General features: G+C 41.5%; 1 protein-coding gene across 1 annotated transcript in view; it reads right to left on the reverse strand.

Annotated features, from left to right (window-relative positions):
• The window catches only part of COL4A2 (collagen type IV alpha 2 chain), a 732177-nt gene that overhangs the window by 21288 nt on the left and 698588 nt on the right, over positions 1-12301 (reverse strand). Inside the window, exons 46-47 of the mRNA XM_078657554.1 lie at positions 11695-11886; positions 8045-8331 (exon numbers count right to left, since the gene is read on the reverse strand). Coding sequence (XP_078513680.1) covers positions 8045-8331; positions 11695-11886 — 479 coding nt within the window. The remainder of the gene's footprint in view (positions 1-8044; positions 8332-11694; positions 11887-12301) is intronic.

The following is a 12301-nucleotide window of genomic DNA, read 5'->3' on the forward strand; positions in this document are numbered from 1 at the left end:
CATGAAAACGTATTGCCCTTGACCCCCAAGCAATATGGCCTAGGCGTCGGGCTATAGGAATTACACCTCCCTGGAATAGTAATACCTTGTGATTGATTTTACTGAAGAGTGCTGTTAGGTAGTGATTGAGGTGAACGGTGTTTGTGTTAACATGTTGGTTTGTTCATTAACACATTATCCAGTATCATGCAAGAAGGAGGAGGCAAACTTCGCCTCCTGGTGAGAGACACAAGGAAGGGTGAGGTCAGTCTGTCTTTCTTTATTCGGTTATCATACACAATTATAAAGTGACACATAAATACAAAAGAAGACTGTCCATATAGGGTCACTAACATTTGTCAGAGTCTTCCCCACTCAAGTCAAGTCAAATAACTTTATTTCGATTCCATATAGAAATCATAAAAGTATACATTAAATTTTTTTTTTAAAAAGACATTGCAATTAATCTACCATAAAATCACAATAGATGTTTACAAAATCTTAATTAAAATCACAATACAGGTTTTTAAAGCTAATTTCCGTCAAGACTCAGTATCTGTTTCTAATCACCAAAGCTGATCTAATAAAATTTAAAACAGCATTACAGATATTTGCAGTTGACAGAGATAATAAAAGGTCATAAGCTTCTTTATAGTAACACGTTCCAAATGATACCAGTAATGGTTTGATGAAGATGTTTCTTGGAACCTTATACAGAGTACAGAAAAGAAGAAGGTGGAGAGTATTTTGCGAAACCCTATTATTACAAGGACAACAGGGTAATTTCTCCCACCAACCCCCCTGCTTTGGAAATACAAATAAAAAATGTAAAGTGCCAAGGCGTAATCTTGTGAGATAAAAACGCCATTGCGTGTTCATAATATATGACAAATAGAACGGGCGAACTAGTCTTCCTCGTACACGTAGTACCCGATCATTTGTCTTTAAAGAACCTAGATTAACACTATAGGCATTTTTGATAATTTCCTTAGCATCCTTACTAAGCATTTCAGGATTTGTAAACATATTACCCAAACCTATTTTATAAAAAGTCTCTCTAACATATCGTAGCCACGGGATTTGGGTGTAGTGGTCAAGTTTGAGGCAATCTTGAATGATATCTTTTGTTAATTTCAATTCTTCAGATCGCCAAACTTTAGACCATAATGTTAGAGGTGCAACGTGAATGATATCACTTATAAACTCAATTCCAACTTCTCCGTGGCAAAATGTGTTAGATGTGCCCAGTGGTACAGATAATAAACGTTTTAGAAACTTATTTTCCATAATTTGTATTTTTTCACAGCTTTGTGATCCCCAAACCCCTGCACCATAAGTCAAGGCAGAAACACACTTGGCTTTATATAACGATGTAATTTCAGCTACACGTCGCTGGCCTAATTTGCTGGCGAAACGGAAGAGAGCTTCAGTTGACTGTGTAACCTTCTGAACCCGGGCTGTCAACAAAGGTTCCCAATTCAGTTTTTTATTAAAAAGGTTACCTAGATAACAGAAGTTATCCACTTTCTCAATAGTAGCATTCCTAACAAGATATTTCCGTATTTTAACATTTTTTTGACCACAAGTCATGGCAAAAGATTTAGTAAAATTGACACCTAGGTCTAGTTTACCCATAAACATGTCAAAAGCATTCAGACAAATCTGCATGCTGTTAGGGGTAAGTGCCATTAACCCTTTAGGTGCTGCCGTCGGCCAACGGTCGTCACGGGCACTACCTCCCCAGTGCTGCGTGCGACCGCTGGACGTCCAGTTCAGCACTGGATAATGGACAGCGCAGCACTGGGGAGGTTTGTTTACTAGCTCCTAAGGTGTTAAAACAGTGTCATCTGCATAAGACAACATTGGGATTCTTTTACCATTTATCTTTGGAAAGTCAGCAGTCGTTTCTAATAAAAAGCCCTCTAAGCCATTCGTATAGACCAAAAATAAACAAGCATTTACAATGCAACGGTTTCGCCTTTGGAAAAGTTAGAGCGATTGGCAATGTAAAGGACAATGCCATTTATTTATCTGTTTTCAAAACCAACACAAATACAAATGTTGTCATTTACAATGCCAATAGCTCAAACTTTTCCAAAGGCGAAACCGTTGCATTGTAAATGCTTGTTTATTAATTTTCCCCAACTTGAGATTGGTAAAGGCTAGACAACGGTTTATATCGCCTAATCAGTTAGGATACAATGTCTGGTCAGTTCAAGATCTAATTATGCTGTGTAACTATCCTGCAAATGAATTTGTATGTTATATTTTATTTATATTTTTTTATTTTAAAGTTTTTTGATGTTGTTTTAAAAAAATGTTTAATTTGAGTATTTCTATTAACTGTTTGTTGTATAAGTAGATTTAATCAATTACTTTTAATTAGAAATTCAACAGTTTTCCAACCTCCAAGAATAATAATTTTTAAATATTTGTATTTGTTGATCTCTTGTGAGGTCTGAATCAAATAAAACTTTGAAATGTTGAAATTTGTTTGGATGATCCAACTATATTGGTGGGTTTGTCATATTTTTAAATAAATCCCACTAGCACTCCAAAAACATTCTGTGGTGGGACCAATGGAATCCTAAAAGAACCCCATATTTCTTGGATCAGGCACCAAAAATGTTGTCTCAACTAAAACATAGGTCAATGAAGAAAGAAGGTAATAGAGTTTCCTTTTGATCACCTGCAAAGGCACATATCACATTATAGCACCACTGGGACCACAATCCTTACTTTCACACCCTCCTCGAGGCACTGTTTTATCCCAGTTCTTGTGTCATGAGGATAAACCAATGCAAACTACCACTGGCAAAGTCCAGACACAAAGTCGGAAGGATCATTCCCAGAAGACCAGCAAAGTCCAAGAGTCAATGCTAAAGCAAGTCAACCAGCAGTAGAAGCACAAAAGGCAGAAGGCACTTTCAGTGGAGCAGATCCCCCCCAAAAGAGGGGATACATACAATTACAAGCCACAAAAGGCATCAGTAGTACCAAGAAACCCAAAGGCAGCATTACACATTACAAACCAACAGCCAGGAATACAGGAAAGTAGAGCCAAAAGCGACCACAGGACAGCTGCATGATGATACTCCAGCAGAGCTAGCACACCCCATCCCAAACAAAAACAACAGCCCAAGGGGAGAGACCATTACCAAACACCCACCCCCAGGGATGTCGGGAACAGTAAAGCCAAACAAGAAGGCCTGATCTGACACAAGAGGCAGCAGCTACCAAACAAAACCACCCCAAGAACTATTGACAGTGCAGGGGAAAGGCCAGAAACAGGTACTATGCGACACCTAAATCAGGGTTGGACAGTAAACCAGCCCAAAAAAGGGGCCAAGAACACCCCAAAGGAGACACAGTCCCACGGTCACTACATGGCAGCAGAGCAGTGTCCAGCTCACTGAAGTGGAAGTGCTAGCCCAAAGGAATATACAAGACAAGGTAAAAACTCAAAGAAGGGTCCAGGGAAGCACCGCCCACACAGGCAAGGACTCGATATACCACTGAAGACAAACCCAGAAGGCAATGGACATGCATGCCACCCAGAAAGGCATGCTTACCCATACCAGAGCCCAGGTAAGGCCAAGCAATCGAAAACCTGAAACACAGTACAAAATAAAACAGCCAATAGAAGGTTCAGCCTCTGTCCAGTGCTCAACTGTGAGCAAAGGGCAAAGATTGCAACCAGTCCGTGCACTACTCAAAAAGGTAGAGTGAGAAGAAGGTCAAAGCCGTAACAACAAGACATGAAAAAGCAGACACTTGGTGGTGCCAGTTCCCATCCCAACAAGGAAGAAGAACAGGGGTAGTAATCGTCAAAATCCAAATCCATCAGGGCCCACATGAAAAGGAGTAGCTAGCAGAAGAAGCACATCCAAGCCCTAAGATTGAGGCCATCACAACAGAATCCCAGAGGAGCCAGTAGAACGGGTAACCAATCGAAAGATGAGGATCCTGGAGCAACAGAGTAACTCGCCCCTTGTAGCAAAGGCCAATCAAGCACTGCAGGTCTGGGAGGGCAGTGCCATCAAAAAAGGCACCAACAACTTCTTCAGCTTCCTGTAGGAGCTAGGGCAGCCCACGGTGGGTATAAAGCTTAGTCTAATGGGCATGTCAGAGGTGCACTCTTGCTATGAAATGCCCTCAGCACAAAAGTGGGGAGAACAGGAGCAAGAAGAAAAAATGACCACAGCAAGGCAGCCTACAGCAACTGCATGCATATAGAGGCACAACGCAATGGTAGTAGGAGGGAGTAAAAAAGAGGAAACAAGAACTAGCTGGGGTGCCTGAAGTGCCAAACCCCCAAAATCCAAGCCCAGAAGGGGGCAAATGCACATCAGATGATGAGCAAGTGTCCAACACACAAAGGATAGACACGTCTAACCCCAGGACCAAAGACACTCAGCCAAAGGGCTGCAGAGCAGAAGCAAACATCAAGCAGAAAAGACCAAGCAGGGCTTTCAATGTTAGAAGGAACTCTCACACTCATCCAGAGACAGAAAGCACATGGCGGCTGCCTCCCAAAGGAAACAGGCAACAAAGGAGGTTTCTGGGTTGAGGTGGTCCTTTTTAGTCACATCTGGGGGGTGTAATTTATTTTATTTTAGAGTGGCAGTCTTCCAGGTATACACCCAAATAAACACTTGGAAAATGGGACGAGTAAGTGAGAGTGAGCTAATTTGGGAAAAGAGAATATTTATTTATTTGTAAAATTACCAAAAACCATATTGAAAGTTGCAACAAAAGGAGGCCATTTTAAATTAGATTGTGGGGTTAAGTATTAAGGGACAGATTTACAAGCCCCTTGCGCCACCGGTGCGCCACTTTTTGTGTCGTACAGGTGGCGCATTTTACTGCTGCATATTTACAAGGACAGGAAAAGCCACCCTGCGTGACTTTTCCTGTCCTTGTAAATATGGCCTCTTTGCACGCAGCACTTTGCGTGAAAGGGGTGTTCCGTGGGTGTTGCTGTGGGTGTTCCCACGCAACACCCATGGAACCAGACACATTTCCAGATTTACGAGGAATCGTACATCTGGAAATGTGTCTGAATGCTACGCCTCCCCAGGGGAGGCGTAGGGAGGCGCAACGAGGAGAAATGTATTAATTTCTCCTCGTTTTTTTCCCCTCTTTCTATGTGTGCTGCATTCTACAGCACACGTAGAAAGAGGAAATCACCTCTAATGACTGTTTATGTACAGGAAGGTGTCACTTCCTGCACATAAACAATCAATGAAACAATTACATTTTTCAACTTCTATGTGTGCTAATGCAGCACACATAGAAGTTGAAAAACGGCATTTCAGATTGTTTTTTTGCAGGGCGGGAACCCTTCCTGAACAAAAAAAATCTCCCCACGAAGCAGGCATCCTTGCACCATGGTGCAAGGGTACCTGGGTCAGCGCATGGCAGCAGTTTGTGCGCCTGCGCAAGGCGAAAGGGAAGCACAGAGATGCAACATATTGTTGTAAATATGTCGCATCCATGTTCTTTGAAAGTGACTCAGTGCGGCGCAGCCAAATGGCTTGCATTCCGCACTGAGTCACTTTCTTGTAAATCTGCCCCTAAGTTTGTTAAGTAATTTAATGGCTAAATTAGCATTTAACCAACGATTGCTCGCTCACATAGCAGCGATAATGGCCTTGATAATATGCTCTATGGAATTCCAATCGAAGCTCATGTTAGATGTGTTCACATCTAACATGGGCTTCGATTGGGATTCATAGAGCATATTATCAAGGCCATTATCGCCGCTTTATCGGCAGTTTCCTGCCGATAAAAGTGGCGATAATGTATCGCCTGTCCTTGTTAATATGCCCCATTGTGTTTTGTTTGTTCAAAATGAAGAGCTGCATTTGCAAAGCACTGTTGAAAAGTGGTCTGTCATGAGGTCAGTTAAAGGCAGCTAGAGCAACATTTTGAAACTAATACGTTTTTTTGGTGCACTTGTGCCATGCAAGCACTAAAAATGACAGGGGTTTACAAATCACCCAATTCAGTGTTATTCAATTTATTTACCACTAACGAATGAAAGGTGAGTAGATCATGCTGGGATTGGAGCATGTGACTTGCAGATCACATTTTAACCCACATTTACCCAGTGACGGCCGCCACTAACAAAGGGTAGTGGGGCAGGTGGGGAATGGGCGGGGGAGAGTGTACGGGTGGGTGGACGGGTTAATAATAATAATAATTTAAAAAACGTACCTGAGACGGCCGGTCAAACACATATGCGTACTTAGGGAGTGCACAAGCACTCCTCCTCCCCGTGCCCGGCACCTCCCTGTGTAAGCTGGCTCAGAGCCGGCAAACGAAAAGTAAAACGATGCTAGATCATCGTTTTATTTTTTGTTTGCTGCCTCTGCGCCAGGCAGTGGGGCGACGCTCCTCCGCCCCTGCAGAGGCACCGCCACTGAATTGCCTAAAGTCTATGCAGCAGCTCAGTTAAGGCAATGACGTTTAGTGCTGACATGCGTGCCTTTCAAATGGTAAGTACACTGATGCTATCTTTTGTGTTGCATCCTGCAAGCACTTGTGCACACGTTTAGTAATTGTGGGCTGAAGATTTCAGCTCTAAGCATTTCTCACTGGCACCTGCAAGTATAACAATTTCTCACACAATACAGGAGACCTGATTCACAAATATTTTCTGACAAGTTAATGTGTCTTACACCCGCTTGGGTGTGAGGTTCACTGCAATATCCAGACTCGATTCACAAAGTTTGTAAGTGGATCCATTTGATATGCACAAATCTACATGCAGCTGCCATCTATTGCAAAAATAGAGACAGATTACAGTATTTATATTTCCAGCTCAAATATGTTTCTCCATCCATGTTGGGTTATGGGAACCCCATAGCTGTTTGCTCAAGCTTAGACATTATTTTCTCCAATCCCTTTTGTGTATGTATCGTGATCAGCCCAATCCACTCTTTATCCACTGCTGCAGACCATATTTCTTCACATCTCCCGCTCTCTTAAGTTTACCAGCGCTAACGCAGAATCTCGCGTCCTTAGCCTGTTAAAGACAAACTATCTGTATTTCCCTGCCTCTGCACAACACCTAAAATGGCCATCCAAATATCTGACATGTGAAATTGTTTTCAGGCACAAAAATACCTTAAATGTCATTCCTTGATACAATAACATTCTATAGAGTTCACAAATAATTAGAAATGTTGTGTGTGTGCATTGTGGTGGAACCTGATAGCCATGACTACAATGTATTTTTCTCATCCACCAAATAGGATCTATTGAAGAAAGATTACAGGATTTGCCTCTTATGTTTGCAAATTGTTGAACACAGGGACTCCCTGACATCTGAAAGACACTCCAGCAGCTACTTAACGTCTGTGATGTAGACCCTGGGCTAACATTCGGACTGAATGGAAAGGATCTGCGCTACCGATGTTCAAAAGAGAGCTATATGTCAAAACCAACTGTGTTTTGATGATGGTGAAATAGTGGGTATGGATCCCTAAAGCCCACTGAGATTACAACTTCATTGATCAAAGACAAGAGCTGAGGCTCCACCTGTAGGAGAATCCAGGTGCCTCACTGCTAGTGCTGGACTTCGCAGCGTACCTTCGCTGAGGTCCCACAGAATTAAACTCTCTATATCTTCCCGATGAGGCGCAATGCAGAAAACTGGACAGACTAGGACATGTCAAACGACAGCAGGTTATTGTCTATATGCAGCATCTGTGGATCTTGGATTCTTCACTGGGAATTAAGAAAGAGTGCTGCTACTTTTTCTAAAATCTACATTTTTTAAACCAAAAAATATATTTTTTGCTGCGCCGAGAGTGGTCTCATGGTGAGCCCAATGGGTATTTGAGTGCTTTTGTTCACAGTTTATAATTATTCAGCAATAATTGTAAAGGTTTAGGATATGGTTTTGTACTTATCGACCATGAGCAACGCAAGTGAGCCCAGAGGCAAAATGATTTGGCCCTTCCTTACCCAAGGGCAAAATCTAGAAGCTAGTCGTCAGAGGACATTATCAAACACTCTATTCACAAGTACTTATGAAATAAGAAATCTGCGTGCATACCATAAGAAAGGAATATCCAATCCATAGACTTCGCCATCCGTCTGGGCAGCGTGGAATGGAGACGTCTTGACTATGGACCGCAATTGCTACACCAGGGGCATCACAGACTGAACAGCGGCTGATGTAGGGTTGAATTTCTTCCTCAACCACGGGCATCATTGGCAGTGGAGCTGTGGTTGACAGCCAATAAGACTTGTCATTGCGGCTGGCATAATAACAAACATCACCGGGGTTGCAGTAGAGGAAAGGCATGGCACTGAAGCGCGGCAAACACGATCCCGCGAGTCCTGTAGAAGGAAAACACAAAAACATTTGGATGAAAGCCTTTAACGATCTGGCCTATAACATAAATGGGTTTGCAGGATTCAGTTTAACCTACCACACATGGCTTAAGTGACATAAAACAAAGGACGGTTTCACCTGGGCATATGCCGGTATATCATAATGAATAAGTAAAATACGATGAAATAGTTGGGCATTAATTTTTTTACTTATTTTTTTTAACTTCAGGGTTGAGCGCTAGACAAAATCCATAACATCTGAGCATATCAAATATAGATTCCTGTCAGGCTGTCATAAAACCACATCTCTAACTACTGGCAGGATTAAGTAGAGCAGCCTCACCTGTTTAATGAAGCAAACAAATATGTCACTATATTGGAACAACATGGAGGCTATCCACAGCAGAGATTTTAAATAAAATAGAAAATAAGTTTATCAAGGCACTTTCTAAACTTCCCTCAAGTTCATGTGTTACCCCATTGCGTTTAGACCTAGCCCTCAACCCTATTCAACTAATTGTTTTTATTATGACATCTGTTATATTGGGTTAGATTATGGTCCACTCACGAACTGGCAACATACAAAGACTGTGTAAAAGATCTGCTATCTCTCGATAGAGATCAGAGAACTCTATGGTTGAAGAACATCAAAGAAACATCATATAGAATAGGCATGAGTGAGCTATGGACCTCCCCTGAACTAAAACACAACAGTCCTATGCACATGCCTGTAGTTTCAAGACAAATTAATGACAGTATCGTGATAACAACAATCCACTGCTTGGGTTTATGTTTCAGTTAGATTTTAGTAGCTAACACGTAATTTTAGAGCAGTATTAAGAAAGGATCGGGCAACCGGCCACAACAATACCGTTGCTGATTTCTGGAATTGTACGCAAAACAAGATAAGAAACGTTTGATAAACAGACTACTATAACTGTAACTTCCGATCACACCAGATACCTATAATAAGAACCATCACATGGCAACGACCTAGGATTATTTCACACCTGGACAGGGTCTGTCGCTTACAAGGCGATAAGAACAAATAACTGATCTCTGTACTTAGACACAGTAGCACTTTGACATTCCTTTGGGATGGAATTACAACCAAAGCAGAGGACCTGATATAAAGGATTTCAGCCCTGAAGAAGTCGCGGTTTACCTCAATGAGATGCGACGAAATACGCGTTGGCTAAGGCTATGAAAAACCGTATACAAGAGGAACATCAAACTGAAACATAAAACCAAGCAGTGGATTGTTGTTATCACTATACTGTCATTAATTTGTCTTTAGACTACAGGCGTGTGCAGGGGTCTGTTGTGTTTTCTGTCTGTGACTTCTCCACTATATGGGGAGAGGGTGGTTCTCCCTACCCCTTTGCACCGCACTCATACTACGTTGCACCCAATAGTACCTGCGTACGGCCTAGGAGTGCCAACACCCTATCAGACCAACCACCAACCGTGCATCCTCCCCTGAACTAATTGTTAAAGGAGATGCATCAAGAGTAAAACAGTTATATTGGGAGGCAGTCCTATAGCAAACATGGGAAGCTCACCAGACCAACAGCCTAACAGGCAAGTTTTTGAACCACAAGTGTGCACCAAGGTTCAAACCATACATGCATAGAATGTACCCGTTCCAATCTAAATGTTTAAATAGGGACACATAGATGTGGACTACACCCTTTGAGAAAATACACTTCAAAATGGGCTAATGGATCCCCTCACTCTGATTCTTGCCCTAATTGCCCTAATGTAGAGGAATCAGAGACCCATTTCATGTTTTTTGGCCCTCATATAGGAATGTGCGGAAAAAAATGGTTGTTAGCTGCATGTAAACTTATGGAAGTGAGGCACTTCTGGGAAGCCGAAAGACTCTTTAAGAGTGATACCAGAGATATTTTAGCCTACACAGTCTCCCAGTACTTGTACAGTGCATGGATACAAAGGAAGAAAGCCCTAGCTAATCGTGAAACATGATAGATAAATTGATAGAGCAGGCCCTGGCAGGATATTTAGTGTTCTCCTTGGTTTTGCTCTTTATCTTTATCTTTTTTTTTCTTTTTCTCGATTGACTAAAGAAACGACCATAACATGTTTTTATATATTTTTATATGATTCTTTTTAGATTGCAATTTGAACATGTCCCCTCATGTAATTACATACATTTTCCCCCCTAATTGTTAGTTGCACCAGAGGACATGTTCTTATTACAGAGATTGATCTGACCAGAATTGCTCTATCTAAGGCCAGCAGCTATTAGTAAGCAGTTCGGTTATCAAGGGTAGCAGCTAGAACTTCACCTTAGCACCTTTTAGCACTTTATAGTAATCACTAAATTGCACCTAAACTGATTGTTATGCTTGGCCAAAAGTTTTAAGCAGATACTTCAATGTCTCTAGATTCATATTTAGCATGTTGTTATAGTATGGTAACTGAACTATGATGTACTGTATATTTGACAACATATTAATGTACTTATGAGTGTTTAAACTTGATGTGTTTGATGGGCTGTTCATGAAATAAACGTTATATTATAATTATTATGATGTACATGTGCTAAATATATCAACTGGGGATTAGACAATATTCCCAAATTTTAGGGGTCAGAGCAGGGACAGCAGTACCCCAGAGTGCAGAGTTCAAAACCCAACAATACTAATTAGCAAAGCAATTGGGGATGACCATTCAAAATTAGGCACTTTCTCATAACATCAATATAATTCTTCACAACACTGATTATGATATGTATGCAGTTTGAACTCAGCTACTTATATAGATTTCCTATAGTCTAAAGGATTACCGCAAGGTGATAAAGACGAGCCACCAAGAAGAACTATGTCTCTGCTCTGTGTGATACAAACATTGTGGCGGCAGAATGTTTAACTTTCAATGCTACTCCATTCGGCATTCTGTCAACTTCCCACTGGACCTCTGGTGAACACCCTGCTCGTCTTCCAAACATTTTGACTAGTCTCTTCTTAACTGAATCCTATTTCCTTGGACCCTTTCCATTTTGCGTACCCTGCCTAGGTACCTGTTTCGGTACCCTGATACAGCTAGTATAACATGTTGGTTCTATACAAAATGTTTATCAATACAAATAAATTAAAATATTTCTATATATTGCTGCGTGCCCCTGACCATCTCTGAAAAGTTCTGCATAGCTATGAATGGGTTAAAGGTGAAAAAAACAAATTATTCAAATTAGTAGCAATAAAAAAGAGGCTGAACATTTAACTTGAGCCTTACCCACCAGATTTCCCATTTTAAGTATACTTTGATAATTTGCATAGACATTACACACCTTGCAAGGAAGAGTTGTAACAGTCATTGGAGTTGACAGAATAAAACACTACATACCCAGGTCTTGGTTGTGTGCCTTCTCCTGCCCTTCAAAGTACAGAAGGCTGTATCCACTCCAGAGCTTTGCCATGCCGACTGGGCACATGGGTTCTTGTTCTGATTGGCTGTGTTTGACGAGGAGGTACCCAATGTTAACACTGCGGCCGGGCATACCAGTCAGTCCAGGGTTACCTGGTTTACCAGATTCACCTTACAAAAAGAAAAGGGTAAAGCAAATACTGTTTACAAAGTTAACATCATGAAATGAACTATGGACAGCTGTGGCCTTGTTCATGTCTTTATGGAAAAGACATCTAAGGAAAAATGAGGCTGACGTGGCATACACATCTGCACCCATACATTGCCATACTGCCCACATGACAATTCAGTGCTGTAACAGTTCAGAAAGCTATGAGCCAATCTGTGGCTATGAAACCGAAACAAACATGGATGCCAAAAATGCAGTTCAAGAATCTGGAACTTTAAGTGGTCCTGTGTTTGGGGCCCTTGGAATACCTACCGGGGAGAAATATGTTCGCTACCTTGTTGTATTGAACACGATGATCCTCTTTCCCCATAACATTCCCTTTCCATGTAATGGTGTACCATAATTCCTTCTCTGTCA

This window comes from Lissotriton helveticus, chromosome 8 (genome assembly GCF_964261635.1).
Source record: "Lissotriton helveticus chromosome 8, aLisHel1.1, whole genome shotgun sequence".
In the NCBI taxonomy this organism is placed as follows: Eukaryota; Metazoa; Chordata; class Amphibia; order Caudata; family Salamandridae; genus Lissotriton; species Lissotriton helveticus.